The sequence below is a fragment of the Rhinolophus hipposideros genome (assembly GCF_964194185.1).
Source record: "Rhinolophus hipposideros genome assembly, chromosome: 2".
Lineage (NCBI taxonomy): Eukaryota > Metazoa > Chordata > Mammalia > Chiroptera > Rhinolophidae > Rhinolophus > Rhinolophus hipposideros.
Window position 1 is genome coordinate 107,163,932 of NC_138048.1, and position 23,329 is coordinate 107,187,260.

The window sequence follows — 23,329 nt, forward strand, 5'->3', positions numbered from 1 at the left end:
AGACCGAGTGCCTCGTCTCTCCATGTAATGATGACAGACATTTTTGGCCAATTATCTGGATAATTTTTCGAGCCTGCCTGTTGTTTGCATGTCCAGGAGGGGACTTGCCCTGTTGGCATCCACCAGCATGGGCTATGGTGGAGGATGTTGATAAACCGCCACGTGGGGCGGGCAGACTGAGCAGCCCCTGGGCCGTCAGGGGCCCCATCCACTCTGGTCTGTCATTTCCAGAACCGTGGACAGGTAAGAGGGGTATTTGGTCCCCTGGGCCCCCAAAACCCGAAATGTGCAGAAGTGCCCAGCGAGATCACGGCAGAGCTCTTTAGGACCCTCCCTCAGTGCGATGACCCAAGGATTCAGTTCCTTTGACTTCTGCCCTTCCTTCCCCCTTCTCTTTCCTGTTCTCTGAAGACAATGGTGGGTTTCTTTTATAATAATAAAATGTTCTGCAGCTCTTTCCCCCTCAGTTCAATTGATTTCGCTATTCAATCCTGCATTCCCTGAACGCTCTTATCCGAGGCAGAGCGTCTCCTGAATTGGGTTCAAAGTGATTTTATTGCTGTGAGTGGACTTTTTCCTGGCTACCCACACTCCTGATTGATTGCTATTTCTGAGCACGCAGAAGGGTGTCTTCAAAGGAGAGGCCAACCTGGGGTTCTCTCTCGATTTGGTTAATTAACATGTGGAACGATTGAGCCAAGGCCTTTTAGTGCCGAGAGATAGGATGCTGTACGTTGATAACGCTTCGAGCTGCTTACAGCTCAGGCCTGGGACTTTGGCTTTCTCAGGTTCCTCTAAGGACCCCAGGGACTGAGTTTAGGATTCCTTTTACTCACATGACCTAGGACTGTGCTTTCTGCAAGGGTGGCCACTAGCCACAGGTGGCTGTTTACATTAATTCACATTAAATAAAAGTTCAGTTTTTGTCACCCTATCGTCGCACTTTAAGTGCTCAGTAGCCCCCTGTGGCTGCCCCATTGGATCAGCATCAGTGTAGACTACTTCTGTCCTGCAGCAGGTCCAGTGGGAAAACCCGGCCTGGACACACAGCCGCTCTACCTTTCAGGAAGCTGCAAGGTGCCTCCTCCTCCCCGCCCACCTTAACCACGTCTCCCCCTCGCAGTCGCCCCCTTTCCTCGAGGTGGTTAGACTTCAGAGTGAGACAGTCCTGGATGTTCAGGAATTGTAACTGTAGGAGCATTTTCTAAGAGGAAACAATCTCACATTTTCTAATTAGTAGCTCCTACATTGAATAAAGGTAGGAAGTGATTAGATAATTATAATGATAGCAGCTATTTTTGTTGCGTACCTGCTGCGTTCTAGGGTTTTGTTCTTAAATGCTTTACACTATTAACTCTTTTAATCCTAAAAATTAGCGCCATGAGGGATGGCACTATATTATCCCCATTTTTTAGGTGAAGACCCTGAGGCACAGAGCGGTTACGTAACTTGGCCCAAGGTCACACACAGCTAACAAGTGGGTGAACTAGTATTAGAGCCTGGGCAGTGCAGCTTCAATTGTCTCTCGTCTCTTTGCAAATGGCACCAAAATATCCAGAATGTCCCCCCCTAGGAGGGGAATAACAACCTGGTCACAAAACTATGAGGACATGCTAAAGAGACGTTCAGGCGGTTATTGTCCATATTAGCAGATGCTAATGTTTTTGGAAGTCCGGACAAAGTAAAAATAAAACAACTTTTCAAGAAAGTCATGGTACTTTAGACTGTTCTGGGGGAGATAACTAAGCTTCTCAATTAGGAGTTAGTAAACTAGGGCCCACAGGCTACCTCAGGCCTGTTGTGTCTGTTTTATAAATAAAGTTTTATTGGAACTCAGCCAGACATATTTGCTTATGTGTCATATGTGGCTGCTTCCTCATTATATTTGCTGAGCTGAGTCTCGGAGGTCATCTGACCCACAAAAGCTGAAACATTTATTTTCTGGCCCTTTACAGAAAACGTGTGCTAGATTATATTCTCCAAGCATTTCCAAATAATGAGCCTCTTCTGTTACCAGTCGTGTATTTTTGAACTTGAGGAATGACCCCAAATTGTCTGAAGAGACTGAATAATTCACCATTTTCGTTGCTATTCAAAAAAAGTGTTTGCAGTCTATACTGTGTGCCAAGCCCACCCGAATTTCTGGTGGCATTGAAACTTGCATTTCGCCAAACCTCTAGTGCCCACGTTTCCATGACGAGACCCTGCACTTCACGTGTGTGATTTCTGGGATGGTCCCAGGGGCCATCCGTTCTCACGTTTCCATCTGTACCTGCCCTTGTCAGGAGACGTGCACACAAAACATTTACTTTAAGATGCTCTCACTTTAACACCATGGTGGAGTGAGTGAAAATAGGAAGTAAGTATTAAAATTCAACATTCTGCATATGTTATATTCCATTATGAAGTTAGAATAAATTACATGTCTCCAAAATTTGTCTGCGAGACATTTTTAAAATAACTTTTCCCCCCTGATTATGAGAGTTATGTATGCAGAAAATGTGGAAGGGCCTAACCATAGGAGTGAGAGTCTCTTCCCCAAAACCCCAGCACGCACAGCAGTTGCTGTTAATAGTGGTGTGTGTATAATTAATTATCTTGAAGAAGATTCTGACACATAAATTTTTCTTTTAACTCATTTTTATGTCATTGAAAATTTCTTAGTAAATACTATTTTTTGGTGCTGTGTAATAATTCATCGTGTGGACGTGCCATGATTTACTAAACAATTTCCCTTTCACTGGGTATTTAGGTGGTTTCTAACTGTTTGCTATTATCAATAAAACATAATGACTATCTTTGTTCATGAACCTCTGTGTGATTCCTGGGTGTTGTGTTAGGATCAGATTCTCATAAGTGCAATTTACTGAATTAAAGACTGAACATTTTAAATTGCTCAGATGTACCACTCCTCCCAAAAAAATCACATCATCTCTGACTTAACTGCCTTCCCCGAACCCAAAGAAGACTGTACTAGTTCATATCATTCTAAAACAGGGACCTTCTAAGATTAATGTTCAGAAACTTAGTGTTAAAACAGAGTGAAATGAAAAGTGCGGACAAAGAGAAACACTCCAGAATTATCTGGCGATTGGACACTTCTCTTAGAAATCTTATTGTTTTCCTAGGGGGACCATGGTTTCAATGCCGTTATTTGCCAAGTGATGTTCATTGGGGTCCTGCCTCCATATTTTCAAGCAGAGTTTTCAAACTCAATTGGGTGTAAGAATTGCCTTATAGAATGGAGAGCCCAGGGCCTGGACACCTGCCGTCCTCTCCCCAGGATGTCCTTTCCCCATGGCTTCTTGTTGTCATGCAGGTCTCTCCCATCAGGGTGGCCTGGGTGACATCCAGGTCACATGCCCTCCCCTCACCTGGCTTCACTCCCTGGAGACCTCTTAAGGCTGCCTGGAATTCTGTGTATTCACTTGTCTATTGTCTGCCTCTGTTTCATCTGCTGTGTCCATTGTCGTACCTTGTTCATATTATTATGTTGGATTAAGTTCTAGCCTTAGGGCTATAGGTATACGGGGGCTATCGATGGTGTCCCAGTGACTTGTGTCACAGTGTGTCTTTAGCTTCATCCACCACATTTGGCTATGAGTATAATCAGCTTTGCGGCACTGGAGGAGAACCTTGAGAAGGAACCTGACCTCAGGAGGTGGTGTGGGTATGGCTTGCTCTTTATTCAATTCATTTCATCGTTTACATGTATGATTCTGAACCCCAGGCTACTGTTGGCACACGCTGGTGGCATCTCATTTGTTCTTGGCTGCCGGCCCCTTCCAGTGTCACAGAGCAGCAGTGCAGGGTCCCCACAAACCTAGAGAGCCAGGCGGGTGCCCAAATTTGCCTGTGTCTCAACGGCTAACACAGTTCAGTAAAACACCTGACTTCCGGGGATTTCCCTTGGGCACAGGGAAGTGAAACTCAGGGGCCACACATTAACCCTGGAACTGCTTACGTGTGGCATGGACAGCATTGTTGTTACCAAAGCATGAGTGATTGTGTTTTGTGGGAGTTGTGACTTTGTGGACATGAACACTGTTACTTGTTAAGCACTGCTTACAGCAGACTGTTTAGGGCGGCGGGCCGTCCTGTCACACATGGCCATGCAGACAGAATCCTTCCTCTCCTTTCTCCAGGTCCAGCACATACCATCCCAAGGGCTTTGATGTCACAGTGAAGTACACGCAAGGGAGCTGGACCGGCCTGGTGGGGGAGGACATCATCACCATCCCAAAAGGCTTCAACAAATCTTTTGTGGTCAACATCGCCACGATCTTCGAGTCGGAGAACTTCTTTTTGCCTGGGATTAAGTGGAACGGGATACTTGGACTGGCTTATGCTGCCCTAGCCAAGGTAGGAATGACTGAGGATCCAGGTACATCGAGTAACGGGAGGGGATTCTAAAAATCTGTCCTTAGAGGGGCCGGTGGATGGGCTGTCAGTGAGAATCATGTGGTTGAAACAGCGCTCATAGAATCAAGAAAATTTCTATGCATTTTTATTATTAAAGGTAAATGGCACAATTCTTTGAACCTTCCTGCGAGAGAGAGTAGGTAGCGTGACTTTTTTTTGTTTATTTGTCTCTTGTTTTTATCTGTTTTACCTGTACAGTTTTAAAATATTAACAGGTTCCAAATCACCTTGTTTACGATTCTGTTTAGGAGTTTTTATTAGGGCAGGATTAAAAGAAAACACATTTATTAAATTCATACCTTCATGTGAAGACGCAGCCTCTTGTGACCCTGGAACCTCAGCAGAGAGAGGTGCCCACACCAGGCTGAGAGCTTCCTGCTGCCTTCCTGTGGCTCCAGACCACCTCTGAGCAGATACCTGCAGCCAGAGCCTGCACAACCTGAAGCCTGCCCTGGGGGCCGCTGGTCACTGGGGGTAGTGAGGCGCCCATGGGAAAGGTTGGAACCTTGCTCCCGTCAGCCTCAGAACCTTCCCCAAAAGGGAAAGGACAGAAGTGAATGTTCTGCAAATATCTGTATTCGGGCCATCCCAAACGTTGGTGTGCAGAGGAGGGAGGCAGGCTCGCCAAAGCTTGGGGAATTTCCACCGGGAGGGGCTGCCAGAGGGGGAAGGATTAGACACCAGGTGTGCCCCTGACAGGTCTGTGTACTTGAGCAAAACAGAAGGAGGTCCTGCCTGTAATCGGGCACCACACCTTGCCCTGTCATTGTTCAGTATCAGGCTTTGAGCCCAAGCTAAGTGGGAACACAAAAGAAGCCTGGTTTTAGGAGCAGCACACGAGGTGACAACAGAACCCCCATTGGTCCATGAGAATCCCAAAGGGACAGCCTGTTTTCTCTCCCCGTAGGGACATCTGTTCCAGTTCCAGTTTACTAGCAAATGCTGCAGGGGGCTGAGATAAGAGGGTGGGGGTGGGGGTGGGAGGCAGCAGGCAAGCAGGTCCCCAACCCTGTGGCTTCTCAAGGAGAAAGAATAGCCCATGTGACACGAGGCTGAGAACATTATAAGGTGCCTGTTCGTTGGGTTCTTAAGGCCCACTTTGTAAAGCCATGTTACGCCCATTTTAGAGCTGTGAGGACTGAGGGTCAGAGGCAGTTAGCCCTCGCCCAGGGCACAGTGTCCCAGATGCACAGCTCACTCCATCTGCAGAGGCTGGATGGGTTCTGGAGCCCTTCTTGTCTCGGTACTTTTACCTCGGTACTGTAGGGTAAGCGTAACATGGGATTTGCACACTGGTAATAACTTACGTTCTTAAACACATTTTTACCGACAGTGTGACCTTGGGCCAAACATTTCATCTTCTTGCGACTTTGAAAAATGAAAGCTGGGAGTAGGATTGTTTTTATGCTGATTATTTGGAAGGTGCTAGAGAACAGCTAAATTACCTGGAATTGATAATACATAGAACTTCCTTTGAGAAGAAACTCGTTCAGGGTTCTTTTGGGATGTCCAGACCCCTCATGTGACCTTTTGTCTTTTCATCTGCGAAATTCCAAGATGACCAACCTCTGGCTCCATGTCCCTGGGGTTGAGGAGGCAGTAACAGGATGTGTGGAAAGCACTGCTGGAAACAGTATGGGCAGGGTGGTCTGGGTCTCCAGACACAGGGGTTTCTGATAGGTTGACCGAGCACTCAGGGGTGGTCATAGTGTGTGGCAGTCCCTGCGTGAACCCAAATGCTCCTCCAAGGATACATGTCAGAACCACCCACGCCGCAGATGTCGGGGTCCCACTGCTCACCTTCTGAAGCAGGTTCTCTTGGGTCCTGGGCAAGGTGTGCTTTTAGACCTCTAGAGGGATCCTGGGGCACATTGCTACCGAAGAATGACTTGACAGAATAAGAACAGATCCCTTACTGTGTGTCAGGCACTACTCCAAACCTTATATGTAATACGAGCCCATTTAAGCCCAAGACCTGCTCTAGAAGCCTATTATTAACCCCATTTTACAGAGGAGGAAACAAAGGAGCAAGTCACACGGTTAGCAAGTGGTGGAGCCAGGATTCAGTTCCAGGCAGTGTTGACTTGGCTGTCTCTCAGGGAGATGGACAGAAGAAAAACAGCAGATGGGGTCAATACCAGACCCAACCCGTTTCAAGAGACGCCTTCGTCTCACTCGTTACCCAAACAAAAAGTGCTTTGACAAAGATTACGTGTAGAGATCGTGCTGGATTCTGCCAGAGGCTTTACAGAAGCCAGAAGGAAGCAGGTACAAATGAACTCAACAAATGGGAAGATTTACACTCATTTGATAATGAGGTACTCCTCTCCCCACTCATAGTTCTTACAGATAATAAATGACCGTGCCTTTGGGTAACCATAGCTGGCTGGAATATGCCTCTGGCATCTGCGCTGCTACAATTAAGCTTTCCTCCAGAACAAACACCCCACAGTGAGTAACCCTAAAATCTCCCAGTTGGCAAAGCCAAAACCCAAATGCAGTCCAGTACCTCCCTTTCTAACCACCAGCACCCAGGGTCCACCCCCAAGTCGGAACCATTTGCTTTTAAGTCCTGGAGAAATGGGGGCTTCCCTTGAATGCATGGCTACATGTAAGGGACATATAGAGCAAATTAGGTCTACTCCCACATGGCAGTGGGGACCACTACAGCTTTTCAACTCCAGGAGCATAGCACTGTCCTTTTCTGCGACTTTCCAGCTCACCACAGATCAGTGGACAGCTGGCAGAGCTAAGCCCCACAGTCTGGGCCTGCGATGACCTGTCCCTCTGGGTCAGGCACCTCTCCTTTTTGTGATGGACAACTCCGGCTAAAAGAAGTGAATAAACTTTTTCTGAAGCTGCAAAGGCAGCTCCTGGAAACCCTGTTCTCTCCTTGCTCCAAAACATCTAAGGTTAGAACCCAGCGTGTATCATGGTAACCCACTTCCACGTCTTCTCACGTCGGCCTTACTAGGCAGTCATGATAAATGTGACAGTGTCCTAATAGCTTCCGGAAATACTCTCTGATGTTTACAATGCAGCCATACCAAAGGAAAAACATCAAGTAGTAGGAAGTCCTGTGGAATTAGTGGACTTAGTCATAACATGCTTATTGTTTAGCCTTGAAAAAAGTTAACTATAAAGAAAAATGATTTTGTATCCCATACCTGCTATCTCATACATTGCGTCACTTGTCATCTAGACTACAACTTGTGAAACATTGTCCCTTGTCATCCTCCCGCAGCCATCAAGCTCTCTGGAGACGTTCTTTGATTCGCTCGTGACACAAGCAGAAATCCCCAATGTTTTCTCCATGCAGATGTGCGGGGCCGGAATCCCAGTGGCTGGAACTGGTACCAACGGAGGTAGTCTTGTGGGTATCTTTCAGTCTTAAAGAGGCGAAAAATCTCAAATCGCTGGAGCTCTTTTTTCTGTCTTATTAAGACCCTGATACAAATATTAGACATGTAGGCCTACTGTAAATTTTTGATAATCCTTATTATGGAACCTATTAAAAATTGATAAAATTAGGTATGACTTTTATCTTTCCTACTCATGCTGCCATCCAAAAGATGATTCTCGTTGCTTCCCCAAATTCCATTAAAGCTTTTGAAATTTTTCCTTTGAAAGGTAACTGTTTTTGATGGGTGAGGGAGGGGCATGTGAGAAACAGTGAGGGGTGTAGCAGATGGGCCTTCCTGTGGATAAGGGAAGCAATGGGGGTGCCTGTGACTTCATAAGTTTGATGAGGACACAGGACACCTGTATGTCCCTTTTCTCTCCACACACACACATACATACGTGCAGCCCAAAATTGTTTTTAACCAGACAGAATCAAGGCCGTCAGCACTGTGGTTATGCTCTAGCCTAAGCACCCCCGTGGTGGGCCCTGCACCCAGACATCTAATGCAGGAGGTGACAGGGAGAAGGCCCAAGGGGCCTTCCTCCATGTGGATGCTGCCCACACCTCTGCCTCGCAACTATGAGAAGCAGTCAGTCTCAGCTGCTTTCATTTGCTAACAGTGCACGTACTCTTACACCTTTTTTATCCTCTTCAGGGGACAGGGTTGCCCAGAATTTGTAATGTTCTATAGTTTAGCCACATGAAGTTTTGATTAGGAAACTTGTTTTGTTCTGCTTTCTGTGCCGGGGTGTGGGGTCATCCTCTCTCTTCTGAGGAACTCAATTATTGTCAGTCTATTTTACAGTAGATTGGTTAACTATTTTATTGCCCTTTGGGGGAGAAATCTCAACATCGTGAAGCTGGAAATGTGTGCACTTCCTTTAGATAAAGGAAACCACCAAAGCGTCTTGATTAGACTGGGACAGAAAGAATACTGTTTGACCTTTGCATACAGGGTCCCAAAATGTTCCCTGTTTAATTTTCAAGTACATATATTTGTAACATCACAATGAAATGAAAGTCCCAATCCCAGGGAAGTTTCACTTTACAAGTGCCTGCTGCTCTATGTGACATGTTGCATGCCTACATATTTTTTCTTTAATACCTGTGAATATTTTCCTTTCCAGGTCCTGGGTGGAATTGAACCAAGTTTGTACAAAGGAGACATCTGGTATACCCCTATCAAGGAGGAGTGGTATTATCAGATAGAAATTCTGAAATTGGAAATCGGAGGCCAGAGCCTGAATCTGGACTGCAGAGAGGTACCTAACCTATGCTGTGCCCGCCTGTCTGGAGGTGTCTGGGTCACCCACCTATTACAGCTGGGACCTGACTATGAAATCGGAACGTACAAGATAAATCAAAGATTCATGACATTCAAAGTTACAGGGCCTTTTGGTATGAAAGTTTAAATCAATGACCTCTCCCCCCCGGCCAAAAAAAAAAAAAAATGCTTCCTTACCACCACTTAGCTAAAGAGGGAAAAATGAGCATAAAGTGGTGAGTGAGGAGACCTACCTAGAGCCACACCTTTCCCCGTTCTTCGTGGCTTTATGGTGCCTCACCTCTGTTGCAGTGGATGCAATACGCACGTGAGGGGACAGAGAGGGACTGAAAAGCAAGCAAAATGAAGCCAGACATAAATTATCAGCTCTATTCTCCATTCACAGCCAACCCCTTTCCCCCAGTACGCAGTTCTCACTCGAGGGAAAGTTATGCTCTAAAGACATGCATAGCTCGCGAGTGCTAAAAGGAAGCAGCCTCGCAGAGCTGTGAGACTGGCTCCTGCCTAACCCTGTTCACACCCACGCTCTCCTTTTGGCTTATTTGTGCCGCATGACGGCCTTGTGATTACGATGGCTTGAGGGAACCTCAGTCTGCTACAACATTCTCAGAATGGTGTATCAGAAGCACCAGCATGTGTCACTGTATTCCTTCTTCATACTACCTCCGCCCTATTCGTCACTTGCTTCCACGTTCACCATCACAGTCCACGACAAATTCTCACAGACACAGACACCTCTGAGAAACCCATGAGAACTTGCTAAATGATGGTGCGTTCCATCGTGGTAGTGTTTCAACGCTGTCTACAATTCTGTGTTTATTGTCAAAAAGTACTTATTTGCTATTAAAGAAGCCAGTAGTGGAATCAGAGGACCTAAAATAAAATCCAAACTCTGTGTATACGTGTGTGTGTGTGTGCATGCGCTGTGTGTGTCTGGGGGCGCTGTGTATGTGTGTGGAGGGGGTGTGTATATGTGTGTGGTGTGTGTGTGATTCTCTTATGAATGTGTCTCTGGTTCTCTTTTTCCACTGGAAGCATAATAGTCCGTTGACTTTGTATCATTTGTGTAAATGTCCTTTAATATGTCCTTTCAGCCTCTGAAGATACATGGGTCTTCCCTCTTTGCTGGGGGGACGGGGGGGCTTCCTGAGAAGGGCTTTGGGCATCTCTGAATAAGAGACAAGCTCTGCATTGGGAGGGCTATTGATTTTGGTCATGTCACTTCCCTTTCCTGGCCTGTTGCTTTATCTGTGAAAAGAGAATGTTGGGCTAGGAGATCTTTGGTTCCCAATTTCTGGGAATACGAAATTAATGGCAGCCACTAAGGAGGTCCCGTGGCTGCCTGCGTTTATATGTAGCAGACGCACAGTGATGGAGGGCTGGAGCCATGCGTTGCTGTGAGCTGCCACGTCCCTCATGTGCCTTCTCCCCACCCTCCCCCCTTCTAGTATAATGCGGACAAGGCCATCGTGGATAGTGGCACCACGCTGCTGCGCCTGCCCCAGAAGGTGTTCAATGCCGTGGTCGAAGCCGTGGCCCGCACGTCTCTGGTGAGTTCTCAGGACACTGCCGCATCTCAGAGGGCACGAGGGCACGACCCCGTGCGGGGCAGTTACCAGGGATTCTAACTGCCTCCATCTGGCAGTTTGGAAGGGTTGTTTGTTTTTTTAAAAAAACAATTACCTATTAAGTTTACGATCTTATTCTTTAATGTTAGTCAGCAAATAATTCCTTCATTTTAACCCGGGAGGACTTGGATGTGAAGGTGCACATATTTTCATATTTCAAAGAATAGTGTAGTTGGTGTAGTACTTTTTTTTTAATCTAAGAAAAGAAACACTTGGTAATATACTGCATTGAAGTAAATCGTAAACTAGGAATATGTTTGTAGCCTTTAAAACTAAACAAATAAACCAAAAATTGTATGTCCCCTTTGGCCTTCATTCAAGCCACGTTGGAACTATGATTCTCCTATACAAGAATGTGACTCACAGTCAGCCAATATAAAAAGTATTGCCTGGCCATCCCCTGAAATACAAGTGGACTCACGGTCAAGGGCAGCATACCTTTTGGGGATCTGGCTGATGGTATTCCTGCTGTGACCCCAATTCCCAGTTTGGGACAACAGTGGGCCAAATGTCACTGATGGGAAAGAACATAGCTTGGGGGCCAGATGGAACTGAATTTCGTCTAGTTTCTGGTACTTACTAGCTGAGTGCCTGAGGAAGAGGCTCTTGCCTGCCCTCCAGGTACGTCCACGTTCTCTCTGCAGAGTTGTTATGAGGGTTGGGGTTACGTGCCTGGCACATAGGTGCGCAGTGAAGAGAATCTTCTGTTGATGTCCAAAGCACAATGCTGCTGCTATTTGTTTGTATGTGGGGTGAACGTTTCCCTTAGCTTCTTGGGTGTTTTTATAAGCATCGGTCCACACAGGGCCACTCTTGCAAAGTCACCAAAAGTTAGTGTTTCCTGGACAGTCTTTATGCTGGAACTAATTCAGGCTAGTTATCTCACTACTTCGTTGGGATGGCTGGATTCGAAGAAGAATTGACAGGAAAATGTACGGCAGTTGCTTTATTCTAGGTGGTAGCAGAAACCTGGGATGGAAACGGGGCTTTGGTTGCCCTGAACCAAAACTTCAAAAGTCTAAAACTGCTGTAGAAAGAGCAGCAGGCAAATGAAAAGAACACCGAGGGGGAAATAAAAAAGAACAATCACTGAGGCCCTTTTGGAACTGAAAGGTGTTCAGGGCAGCAGCCCAGAGCAGTCTAATATCTGCTGAATCAGAAAAAAAAAATAATAATAAAAGAGAAAAAAATAGCAGGTGAAGTTTTTAGTGCCTTTGATTTGCTAGCTGCAAATCAGACTGCTCGAAATACGGGTCAATCTGCTGATTGTCCTCAATAGTAAAAATGCCCTCAGCAGTTACCACGAGCGTGTTCACGTGAAATGCCCTGAGCTATAAATGCTCTCCCTCGGTCCTAGGAAGCGCTGGTAGCGTCCGTGTGTGTCCAGCTAGCCTGTAGTCAGCCCTTCTCGGAGCAGGGAGAACGGGGGGGGGGCCGTGGCGGACAGGCATGGGCACTCCTGAGGTCATCACATCAGGTGGTCAGCGGTGACTGAGGAGGAAAACCACGAGGCAGAAGGAATGAAATGACAAAATCTGTTTGTCTAAATGATCCTGTGATTTCAGCGCCTGCGTCAGGAAGGAGAAACCTGGAAAGGCTCTGTGTCTTGGGCAGGGAAAGCCCTATGGGGCAAGAGTGGGGGCCGCATCTGCCTTATTGTGTGCCGACCAGAGAAGCATTTGTTCTTTTTATCTGCTGGTTTCATCTAAGCCGCTCTCTTGGCTTGGGTTCTTCTGCTGGTTAAGGAAAGGACTGACTTCAGAGAGTTAAACACAATACAGCTGTTGGGCTCTGGCTCTGGGAGTGGATGGTTAAGATGGGATTTTACAAATAAATGGTCTGTAGGTGTGTATTTTGAAATGAGCCTGTGGTGGGGGAGGGTGTATGGTAGAGACCTGGGCTCCATCCCTGCCAGCTGCAGGGCCCCCTAGGTGGTTTGGACCCCGTGCTTCTCCAACTCTAAAATGCAGAAGCAGGATGACCCCATGTTCGTATGACTTCTGACTTTAAAGCTCTGTGACCGGAGGTCGAAACTCTCCTCTAAGGACAAGTGTCTTAGCCCCTGGAGGCCTCTCACCCTCCTCTTTGGAGGCAGATGGTCCCACCCAGGACAGGACTGTGCCCCTCAGGCGAGTACTTGGTCACTGAGTCTCGTTCTTTGTCACAGTCGGACCTTAGCACTGCCGTTGGAGCTCTGTGCCCGGCGGCAGGCCCAGCCACCCTTCGCTCTTCTGAACCCAGCACAATGACCGCCCCACCTCTTCTCAGCTCATCCGACAAGAGGTTTTTCCCTAGGATGCATGTTTCAAATCGACTTAATTTTTATAAAAGGAGAAAATATATTAATGCCAGCATTAGAAATTTTACAGATCAATCACTACCAGTCTAGGTAGAGAACCTGCACGAGATGAAGAGACCACGGGATTTTCTCCCACTGCCACTCCGGGAGGGAGAGATGGCACCTGCATGTGTGGGTGTGTAGCACACTTGTAGGGACACCCCGGTGTGCTCAGTTCTGTCCGTTTGATCTCTGCAGCCTCCCTGCCGACCTGTCTCTGCTCCCATCACACCCTCCTCCCGGCACCTCTCCCATCCTTGGGCCCCTCTTGGTGGGGGGCTGGCCCCTTTCTCTGGGTGGGTCCTAGGCCCCTCTCCTAAGCAGACCCACCCACAGCCACCCATCTGTGACTCTGGAAGTGGCTGTCTATCCCCGGCCCTGGAGTTTGGACTCAGAGAACAAGGGACCTACACTAATCCCACTTGGGTGTATTAATGACATTAAGTGGGTATATTAATGGGTGGGTGTATTAATGACACCCGACCTGCCACAGAGCTCAGCTCTCTGATACATGCACAATGGTGAGCCTGCTTCCCTCCCCGCCTGTCTCATGCCCCTTCCTGTCCTCTGGTGCCGGCCTCCATGGTCATCATCCATGTAGGACAGTGGGGGGTCCCATGCTCTGCCCTCCCTTCCCCACCATGCCTCACTGACACCCAGCTGCCCCCAACTCCGCTCAAGGGTTTCTTCCTCAGGGATGCGCCTTTGACAGCCCCCTTCTTCCCGTCAATGATCGCCTAACTCTGTCCCTATCATATGCCCCTCTAGCTGTCACCTGAGCAGGCACTGAGCTGGATGTGTTAGAAGAGGCGCCTCCAACACAGTCCTCCCTCTAGGAACCGGCAGACACAGGGCCACCTGCTCAGTCACCTTCACTGGGCCTGGGGAGACAGCAGGGCCTGGGGAGACGGCACGGCTGGAACTTGTAATTAATCTTCAGATTCAGCAACCAGTGGCATGTGTGGGTGTCATCGTCCTTCCGGGCCCCTGAGGAGAGGCATAGGTGGGCTTTCTGTGTTCCTGCCCACCCATATTTCCCACAAATCCTTCCTGTGTCCCCCCGATGGGCTCAGTGTTAGGACTACAAGCGTGTTCAGACAACAGGCCTCTATCCTCAGAGGGCTCAGATCCTTGTGCAGGAAACATGTTAACCAAACACGCCAAGAAATGTAAAACTAGACCTGCTACAAGGAGGGGAAATCTCTGGGGAGGCACCAGCATTCTGTGGGGGAGTCAGGGAGGGCTTCCTGAATGAGGCAGCATCTAAGCTGAGACTGGGAGGAGGGGAAAGAGGTTCCGGAAGAGCAGAGAGCCCACACAGGGCTCTGCACCAGCAGGAAACTTGTGGGGTGCAGGGAGTTCAGAGGAGAGGTGATGCCTCAGAAGCCTTAGGGCACAGTTAGGATCTAGCCTCTCTTCTAAAGGGTCATCCTGACTGCTGTGAGACCTTGGGCAAGTTACTTCACCTCTCTGTGCTTTGGGTTCCTCATCCATAAACTAGAAGGGATAACGTGACTACACTGATGATGGTGGTGTTTGAGGATTAAAGAAATTATTGCTGCAAAACACTCGTAATGGTGCCTGACGCTAATAAGTACTCCAGTGCCTCAGTAATTTTAATAGTTGTTATTTTGTCATTACCATTACTCTTCCAGAGGACTGATGCCTTGCTGAGCTGTCCACTGTTTCTCCCTGTGGGCATCTGGCAAGGTGACAAGGACAGCCCGGAGCTGTCCTGTTGAGGCACCAGACTAGTCATTGTTTCTCCCGTGATCTTGTTTTATCTAGATTCCAGAATTCTCTGATGGTTTCTGGACCGGGTCCCAGCTGGCATGCTGGACGAATTCTGAAACACCTTGGTCTTACTTCCCCAAAATCTCCATCTACCTGAGAGACGAGAACTCCAGCAGATCCTTCCGCATAACTATCCTGCCTCAGGTATGAACTTGGATTTGTGCATTTCTCTCTTTAACATGTGGCATGCAAAAGTAAAACAGGTCGTCCGTTGTGCGTGTATTTAGATATCACATGTGTATTCGGCATCGACTATGAGACACACAACAATGCTGCGTAACAAACCCCCAGGAATACCCGCAGCTTTCATCCATGCACATGTCTTCCTGCTCGTGAGTCTGGGCAGGTTTGCCGGCCTCGCAGGCTGGCTCACACGTGTCTGGTCAGCTGGTGGTTGGCTGCGTCTAGGTCGGCCTGGTCCTGAATGGCCTCCGAGGGCCTCTGCGTCTGGCGGCTGGGTCAGTGGAGTGATGGGGCCGCCGTCTCTCACCACGCAGGGGCTGACTCTCACAGGGGGGCAGGGATCTGACAGTGAGAAGAAACACTCAGGGCTGCTGCAGTCCAGACCCAGAACTGGCCACATCTCTCGCACAGGGCTGCCAAGGCCAAGGCCCGCCTAGATGCCCGGGTCGGGAAGTAGTCGCTGTCTCCCGACGGGAAGAGCTGCAAAGGCACGTCACAAGGGCCTGGCTACAAGGAAAGGTCAAACATGGAGGATATTTTTGCAGCATTTACCACAATAATATGTTTTTTTTTCCTTTTTACGTATAAATTAGAAAACTGGAGTCTCAGAGAGGAAGACTTTTATTTCATAGTCAATAAATCATTGATCCCGTCTTAGTCCAAAGCACCTAATGAAACAGACCTACTTCCGTCTTCCTTAGCCATGTTGTCATCTCTTCCCCATCCTCTCCTTCCCGTGGCCCTCAGTCCTGTCACTCACATTCCCCATTCACCTCTGCAGGAACCTCTAGGGTGCCCACCAGGCAGCCCAAGTCCTCGCTGTTTTCCTTTGAAAACTGTTGCCAGATTAATCTTGCTAAATCACAGTTTTCAACCCCACTATTTGAGTACTGATGGCCCCTTTCCTTGCTGTGGCCTTTGATGAGCTCCTCACGGGACCCTTCCTTGCTCTCCGGCCTATTTCCTGTACACCCTTGACCCTCTACTCATTGGTCACTGTCCTCCAGACCTTTGTGCCTGCTGCTGTCTCCTAACCTTTGCTTCCACCGCCCGCCACCACCGCTGAAATGCCCCCTCGTCCCCACTCCATCTGTGTTTCCAAATTCTTCCCATCCTTTAAGACCCAACTCAAACAACCCGTCTTTTGTCAAACCTCAGCTGGGCAGAATAACCCATTTGTGAGCTTGCCCTTCAAACTCATAATGCATGTTTTCTAGTCAATTCATCTGGCATGAGATCATATCTTTAGGGTAAATTCTATGCTGTGGCCTTTTCCCTTTGATTTCTGTTTTCTAAACACACACACACACTTGTATTTCTTTCTTAATGACATTATTAATTCCTTGAAGATGAGAAGTGTGAGTTTTAAAGACGATCCTTCCTTCCCTAACACTGCCATGGAGTAAAGGGTCGTGCCTGATAACTCTTTGTTAAATGCGTAACAGTGTCTCACCATCGTAATCTGGTGAATTTGGGATAAAGGAGTGGGATCCAGGGATAGGAAGAATGAAATGATTTCAGAAGACACGAGTAAATGATAATACTGCCTTCTCCCCATTTTCAGCTTTATATGGGGGGTGGTGCATTCCAGAAATGGGCAGTTGTTGGCGAAAAGATTGAAAGCGTCCAGCCCAGCAGAGGACACATTTGCTGAGAGCGAGAGGCTCAAGTTACAATCTCAGCCCTGCCTTGACTCACACGATAACTTGAAGCAAATCACTTCGCCTTTTCTGTATCTGTCTCTTTAACTGTAAAGGAGACATAATAATACTTGCCAAAGACATTTTCAGAAAACTGCCGTATCCTTAGATGAATGACACTGCAAAGAGTGACGTGAGAATGATACGTTTTCAGCATCTTTAAAATAATGTGCTCTTTACGATCACTTTTTGGTCTGTCAAACAGCAAAATGTGGACGTTATTTCATCAATGTGGTTTATAACTAAAGTTGAAACCTAGCTCGAGGACAAAAGTGAACGTGTACTGGCAAGTAAATGGCATGTGGGTGGATGGCAGAATCGGGAACTCAGAAGAAGCAGGAGAAAAAGGCAGGTGTTCGGGGGGGAAATCTGTTATGTCCAGGGCAGGTAACAGCCATGGAGGTTCACTGGGGACTGTCAATTGCTTTTAGGACCGGGCGCTGGGGGAGTGTGGGGACATGTGAGGGTGGTTTGGGAGGACTGCAGTTCATTTGTATAAGAATTCAGGCTTATTTTCACTTATGAAACTGTGGATATTTTTTTGGTTGACTTTGAAGTGTTCACATTTTCGATGTTGAAAAATCTACTTTCCCCACTGTTTTCCCGATTCTTACTCCACATCACCCTCCCACTTGCTTTCCATTGCCTTGTTGGGAAGGACAGAGATAGGTAGCTGGGAACTATCACCTGATGAGATCCTCACATGCCCCAAATGCTGGTGACACACGCCTTAGGGACAGCACTGGGGTCACCTCCTAACACCTCAGCTCTGCCTGCGCGACCCCCTTCCTAACATTTAGGGCCATTCCCAGTTTTAGAATGAAACTCCTGCATGGGATCTTTCCAGCACCAGCAGTAATACATGGGCAGATGATTGCTAGTGCAGAAAAGAGTTGTGTCAAAGGCAATTATCCTAAATTTTGCCTGTCATCAACACTATTTGCCAAAAACACATGGGCTGACCCTTATTTGGCCTGCTAAAAAAGTCAATCCCTAGCCCACAGGCAAATTCTGATTTTTCTTTTCTCCTATAACCCTATAAATGTAAATAGGTTCAGTTTAAATACCACTGTTTCGTCTATTTGTGTTGATTTTGGTTTAAGGCAGACAGTTTATTCTGAGACCCAGCAGTACTGAACCTTTCCCAACATGTGACGAATGTATAGCCTGAAATTTTTAGTGGAAGTCAACCGGGACACACACAGAAAGGAGAGAGTTAAAGATACAAATTCAGTTTGCATCATGTTTTCATCATATTTGATAATTGTTTAGGTTTTATTATGGAATTAGTTCATTCAAAGGTGGGGTGTGTGTGTGTGTGTGTGTGTGTTTCGGAGGCAGCTAAGTGTACCTATCACCTTTTCCTAATTTAAGTCGATCCTCATGAGAAGTTGTCTATCTAACATTGACCAAGCTCAGCCTCACTCATTCATTCCACACTCATTTATGGAGGCCTTCCTAGCCTCCATATACCTAGCCTAGCACATACCACATGGCTGGGCACCAAGAATATAGCGAGGAACAGAATGATCCCCACCCTTGAAGAAGGGTTTACAGACAGACAGACCAACAAGCGCAGGGTTCTGGGGGCTGGAACAGTTCCCTGGACACAGCAGCTGCTTGACGGCCAGCAGTTGGTGACTCCAGGAACTGCCATTGCTGCGTCCTTCCTTACTCACCTCCCTGCCTTGAAACTCCTCTTTCTCCAGTCTTCTCCGCACATGGAAAGGCAGTGACATTGTCTTCCTCAGATGTCAGTTTTATCACATACATTTTCTCCAGCACGACTTCTGCTTTCCTTTTCTGTTCAGATTTTAAATACCGTATCTGTGCTTCCCAAGCTTCATGAGCAGCTCTCCACCCTGCCAGGACAACCGTTAGTCTGCCTCTAGGCTGAACCTTCTCCTCCAGTCACCATAAGTCAACCCCCCATTCCCACCGCTCACTGGTCTCCTTTTGGTCTTTCCTGCTCCTACCACAAGGCCCGAGACTGCCAATCGGCGAGTCTCGACTCGCTCCTCCAAGTTTTTCTTAGTGCTTTTGACCTTCAGGGCAAAGTCTTTCTTGTTGCTCATTTTGTACTTTATAATTTTTTTCAAAACAATAAATTTGGTGTTTTTCTCATACAAAGCCGCTCTATTCCCTTAATTACCCTACATTTTAATACTTTGCCATTAAAAAAAAACAGAGGGACTGTTATTACTGACATGACATTGATTTGCTCACTGATTAAGTTTTGACTCAGTTCCCCCACAGACTCTTGCTCCAGAGGATCTCAAGGATTGTACCTAGTGTTTATTTAACACTGCATGACCTGCAGGACACGATCCTCACACATGTCAGAGCTGCTGATCTGTTGATACTCTGTCTTCTGATTGTGACGGCTTCTCCCTCTTGTACTGAGGAAACCATCCTACCTGTGTCATGTTGCCTACTTTTAAGTTCTCTTTGATAGAGGATGACACAATCACTTAGGAAAGATGGCATCATGGAGCTGGGTAAGAACCAGCACTGCAGTGGCTCATGAGAGAAGAGGATGAGAATGGACCAGGGTGGTAGCGATGGGGATGGGAGAACTGATAAAATTCAGATTCAGTTTCACAGGGCAGACCTCCAGCTCTCGTCACGGTTTCAGTGGCGGGTGAGAGATACTGACCTAGTGCTCTGGGCCTGAGTAAATGGCTGTATCATGGATTTACTGAGCCTGCAAACCTTGAGACGAGCAGATGGGGGGCAATATCCAAAGTTCAGTTTTTGTGTTTTTTAAATTTTATTAGGAAATATTGGGGTACAGTGTGTTTCTCCCATCCGCTCCAAGTTGTCCTTCAGTCTAGTTGTGGAGGGCGCAGCTCACTGGGCCCATGTGGGGATCGAACCAGCAACCCTGTTGTTCAGAGCTTGTGCTCTAACCAACTGAGCCATCCAGCCACTCCAAGGTTCAGTTTTTTAAAATGTTACATTTGCGATGTCAGCTGAGTGGTGAGTGGGCAGGTGAACAGAAGAGTGTGGCAATGGCTGCAGAATCTGGACTGGAGATAAAGATTTGGGCATCTCAGCACAGAGGATGTACAGAGGGCCCTGGGACTGCACAGGTCACCTGGGAGGGAAGATAGAGAGGAGGCCGAACTCTGGAGTTCTCAGATGCCGACAGGTGAGGAAGGTGAAGTACATCCAGTACACACGCCTGAGAGGGAGCAGCCAGTGAGGAAGAAGAAGGGAGCTGTCTCTCAGAGGCCAGGGGGAGAGAGAGTTCTGAGGGAGAGAGAGACAACTGCTCTTGTCTCAGGGTTCACTGGTCGGCATTACCAGTGGATGGAGCCTGTTGGAGCACTTGCCACTCAGGTTATACCTACCTGCCTCGCCCATGGATGGGAAGCTGCAACGGGGTAGCAGCCATGTGTTTTTCATCCTTGTACTTCTGGTCCTGAGGACAGTATTTAGGCCATACTAAGTGCTCAATAAATAACTGCTGGATGGATGCTGGGTGGGTAAATGGACATCTTACCTTCCGTAGGGCAGGACCTGTGTACAGTTCCACGTGGTGTGCATGCTTCTACCATTTTCAGTAATGTCTATCACCACATGTATGATCTCAACTCCTGGATGGCAGGGCCGGTGTCTTCTTTCTCTGTAGCTCCCTGTAGCACCTTGGAGGGTTCTGAGCACACTGTGACCTCAGCAGTTACGCGATGGTGCCTGACTGATGCTTTTCCTTGTCTGCTCTTTCCTCCTGAACAGCTTTACATTCAGCCCATGATGGGGGCTGGCCTGAATTATGAATGTTACCGGTTCGGCATTTCGCCTTCCATGAACGCGCTGGTGATTGGTGCTACCGTGATGGAGGGCTTCTACGTGGTCTTTGACAGAGCTCGGAAGAGGGTGGGCTTTGCAGCAAGCCCCTGTGCAGGTAAGCGACCCTTGCATTGGGCAGAGAGACTGAACTAGAGTACTTGATGTCAATTAACCTACTTGAAAGCAGTTCTGGATAAGTCAACTGCTGTTGAATGGTTTCATTCATACCTAGAGGATCAGTGATGAAAGTCGTATCCATAAAATGTATCGTGGCATTGCTGAGAGGAAAAAGTGAGAGAATCCTCGTCAAACTCGTAGTCTAGTGCTTGGCACATGGCAAATGCTTGCTGGGTGTGAGTCATGATAGTTCCCTTTCGTAATAAACTTGCAATGGCTCCTCATCCCAGGAATAAAAATACTCTGCGGGTCATGGGGATGAGCTATAGTTTTTGACAGTGAAAGTAGAATGGAGAAAGAGGAAAATTTATAGGTAAGCTGTGTATATTTTTCCCCCTCAAATCCTCACTATAAAATAAGAAGTAAATGCCTGTCACTGCTATTTCTCAAAATCCTCAAGTAATGAGACCCAGGAGCCCATTTTTCTCATAGAATTCCTTTGAAGAGCTGGCATGAGGGTGACACAGCAGCATTATTCTGCAAAGTCTAGCTTAAGGCTTGGGCAGGTCTTCAGAGAAACCAGGCGAGCACATTAAGTAGATGGGATGGTTAAACTCCTTGAACTTGAAAAATGTCTTCAGACTTAACAGTTTGCTTGAAATGGAGTGTTCCTACTCCACAAGGTTTGGTGGGAGGATCGGGTACTTCTGACTAATAGCACGAGCTAGCGTGGAAAAGGTAACTCGTAGATGGAATCACTGGAGAGAGGGTGTACCCCAGGCAGTGGCTGGAGAGCCACAGTGCCTCCAAGTAGGATTGCGGACGACTGAATGAGCCTGGTACAGTGCTAAGGGTCAGCACCAGAATGAAATCTTGAAGTTGTGCTAGTCACGTGCTAAGGAAGGGAACAATTAAGCAAACTTGAGGTAGAAGAAAGAATGAATGACAAGGAGGTGGACCAGAAAAAATTGGGGGTTTACAGTGAAATACAGGGTCACTGTGCAGTGAAGGAAAGGAAATGTGAATTTGATGAAAGACAGTCTTGACCCTTAGATACAGTTGTGGGACAGGCTGAGACGCTCGGTGACCAATGCTGGTGGCCTCAGCGCTGACCAGACCTTTACTCTGATCTAAAACCAACCGAAGAGTTCAGGGGAGATGAGGGTGAGTAGGCAAAATGCTGATCGTGGCTGATTTAGTCAGAGGGGAGAGACTTATTATTTCTTACTGCCTAAGTCGTGGTCTTAAAATGGGAATCCTGGTAAATAAAGCAGCGAAATGAGGCTGCTTCTTCTTGTTTCGACACCCTGTCATTCCTGCAAAGTAAAATACCAATTTGGAGAACAGAAGAGAGAAATATTAAAAGGAAAACTTACATCTGGAATATTACGCCAGTTCATATTGTATAGAAATGAAATCACCCAGCCCTAGGTACATATGTGATATGTTGCAGTGTATCTTCTTAAATATCAGTGCAGATTTCCTTAGTGAACGGACCCAGTCGGGGCCCTTGAGTCTTGTCATTTTTCAATCTTGGTCATGAGTAAGTGTGTGCCTTTCAGACGTGCCTGAACGCTTTCAGCCTGCTAGATTTTCACTGAGGGCACCTCTCTCTCTGGCGTTACCTGGGACTGCACAATCTGAAGCACTGCCGTATCTCCCAACCAAACATTTTAATTTCTTTTAACCCAGAGAGTCTAAGAACTAACTCAATTTTCCCCACAATTCCTGTTCTCTTGTTAAATACCATCAAAGTAGCGGCTACTATGGCAACAGCCGGTATATCGTCCACTTTAGTTAATGCTGCAGAGAACATAATCGCCGTCTGTTTCCTACGTGAATTGCTGTTGGAAACAGTTTAGTATTAAGCGTCTCCGGCAGAGACGGTTTCCTGCATTTCATCATGAATTCTCTGTGAGGTGCTCTTATTTAAGTTTTTTGTTGCTATTTTTTGAAAACATATTTAAGGTTTTGGTACTTAACCATTAAATTTTACCAGCGGTGGGAACAGACACTGATGTGTTTCCTCTTCAGTGCAAATTGTTTAGCCGTTAAAGTAATTACTTCCCTCAGGGCTGCAATTACAAGCCAGGCAGTGGTCTATGGCACCATAATAAATGAAAGAGATACCCTGCCTTTTTTCTTTTCCAAAGTGTTTATTTTGAATTTACAGCATGTTTTAAGTAACAAAGAAAGTGTTTCAAATTACAGGAAATCATGTACTATGTACATACTTATAGACCACCCAGATTTAACAAACGTTAGCATTTTGTCATATTTCCTTCAAAAATTTGTCATGGAAATAAAAAATAAGTATAGCTAAAACCCCACTTCACCATGTTCCTCACAGTTACCCTTTATCCTGAAATTGGTGTATATTCTTCCCATGATTACTGCACCTTTATAATTTCACCACGTAGTTGTAAGTACCCTGGATTAGTTTAAATAACTATGGAACAGTTTACCCCAAGTTTAGCAGCACTTTACAACCTGTGCAGTTGCTGAGGGTCAGGAATGGAGGAGTGGCTTAGATGGGTGGTTCTGGTCCAGTCTCTCATGAGCCTGCAGCCATCTGAAGGCTGGAGGGCCTGCTTCCAGGCTCAGTCACATGGTTGGCAGGAGCTCTCCATTCCTTGTCATATGGACCTGGCCACAGGCCTGTCTGAA

The 23,329-nt window shown here is 47.0% G+C and overlaps 1 protein-coding gene across 2 annotated transcripts in view; it reads left to right on the top strand.

The window, feature by feature from the left end:
• BACE2 (beta-secretase 2) overlaps window positions 1–23,329 on the top strand; it is an 88,762-nt gene that overhangs the window by 41,912 nt on the left and 23,521 nt on the right. For both annotated transcript variants that reach the window (XM_081074545.1, XM_081074544.1), the window contains exons 3-8: window positions 4,146–4,362; window positions 7,667–7,795; window positions 8,953–9,087; window positions 10,559–10,660; window positions 14,865–15,014; window positions 20,492–20,660. In XM_081074545.1, coding sequence (XP_080930671.1) covers window positions 4,146–4,362; window positions 7,667–7,795; window positions 8,953–9,087; window positions 10,559–10,660; window positions 14,865–15,014; window positions 20,492–20,660 — 902 coding nt within the window. The remainder of the gene's footprint in view (window positions 1–4,145; window positions 4,363–7,666; window positions 7,796–8,952; window positions 9,088–10,558; window positions 10,661–14,864; window positions 15,015–20,491; window positions 20,661–23,329) is intronic.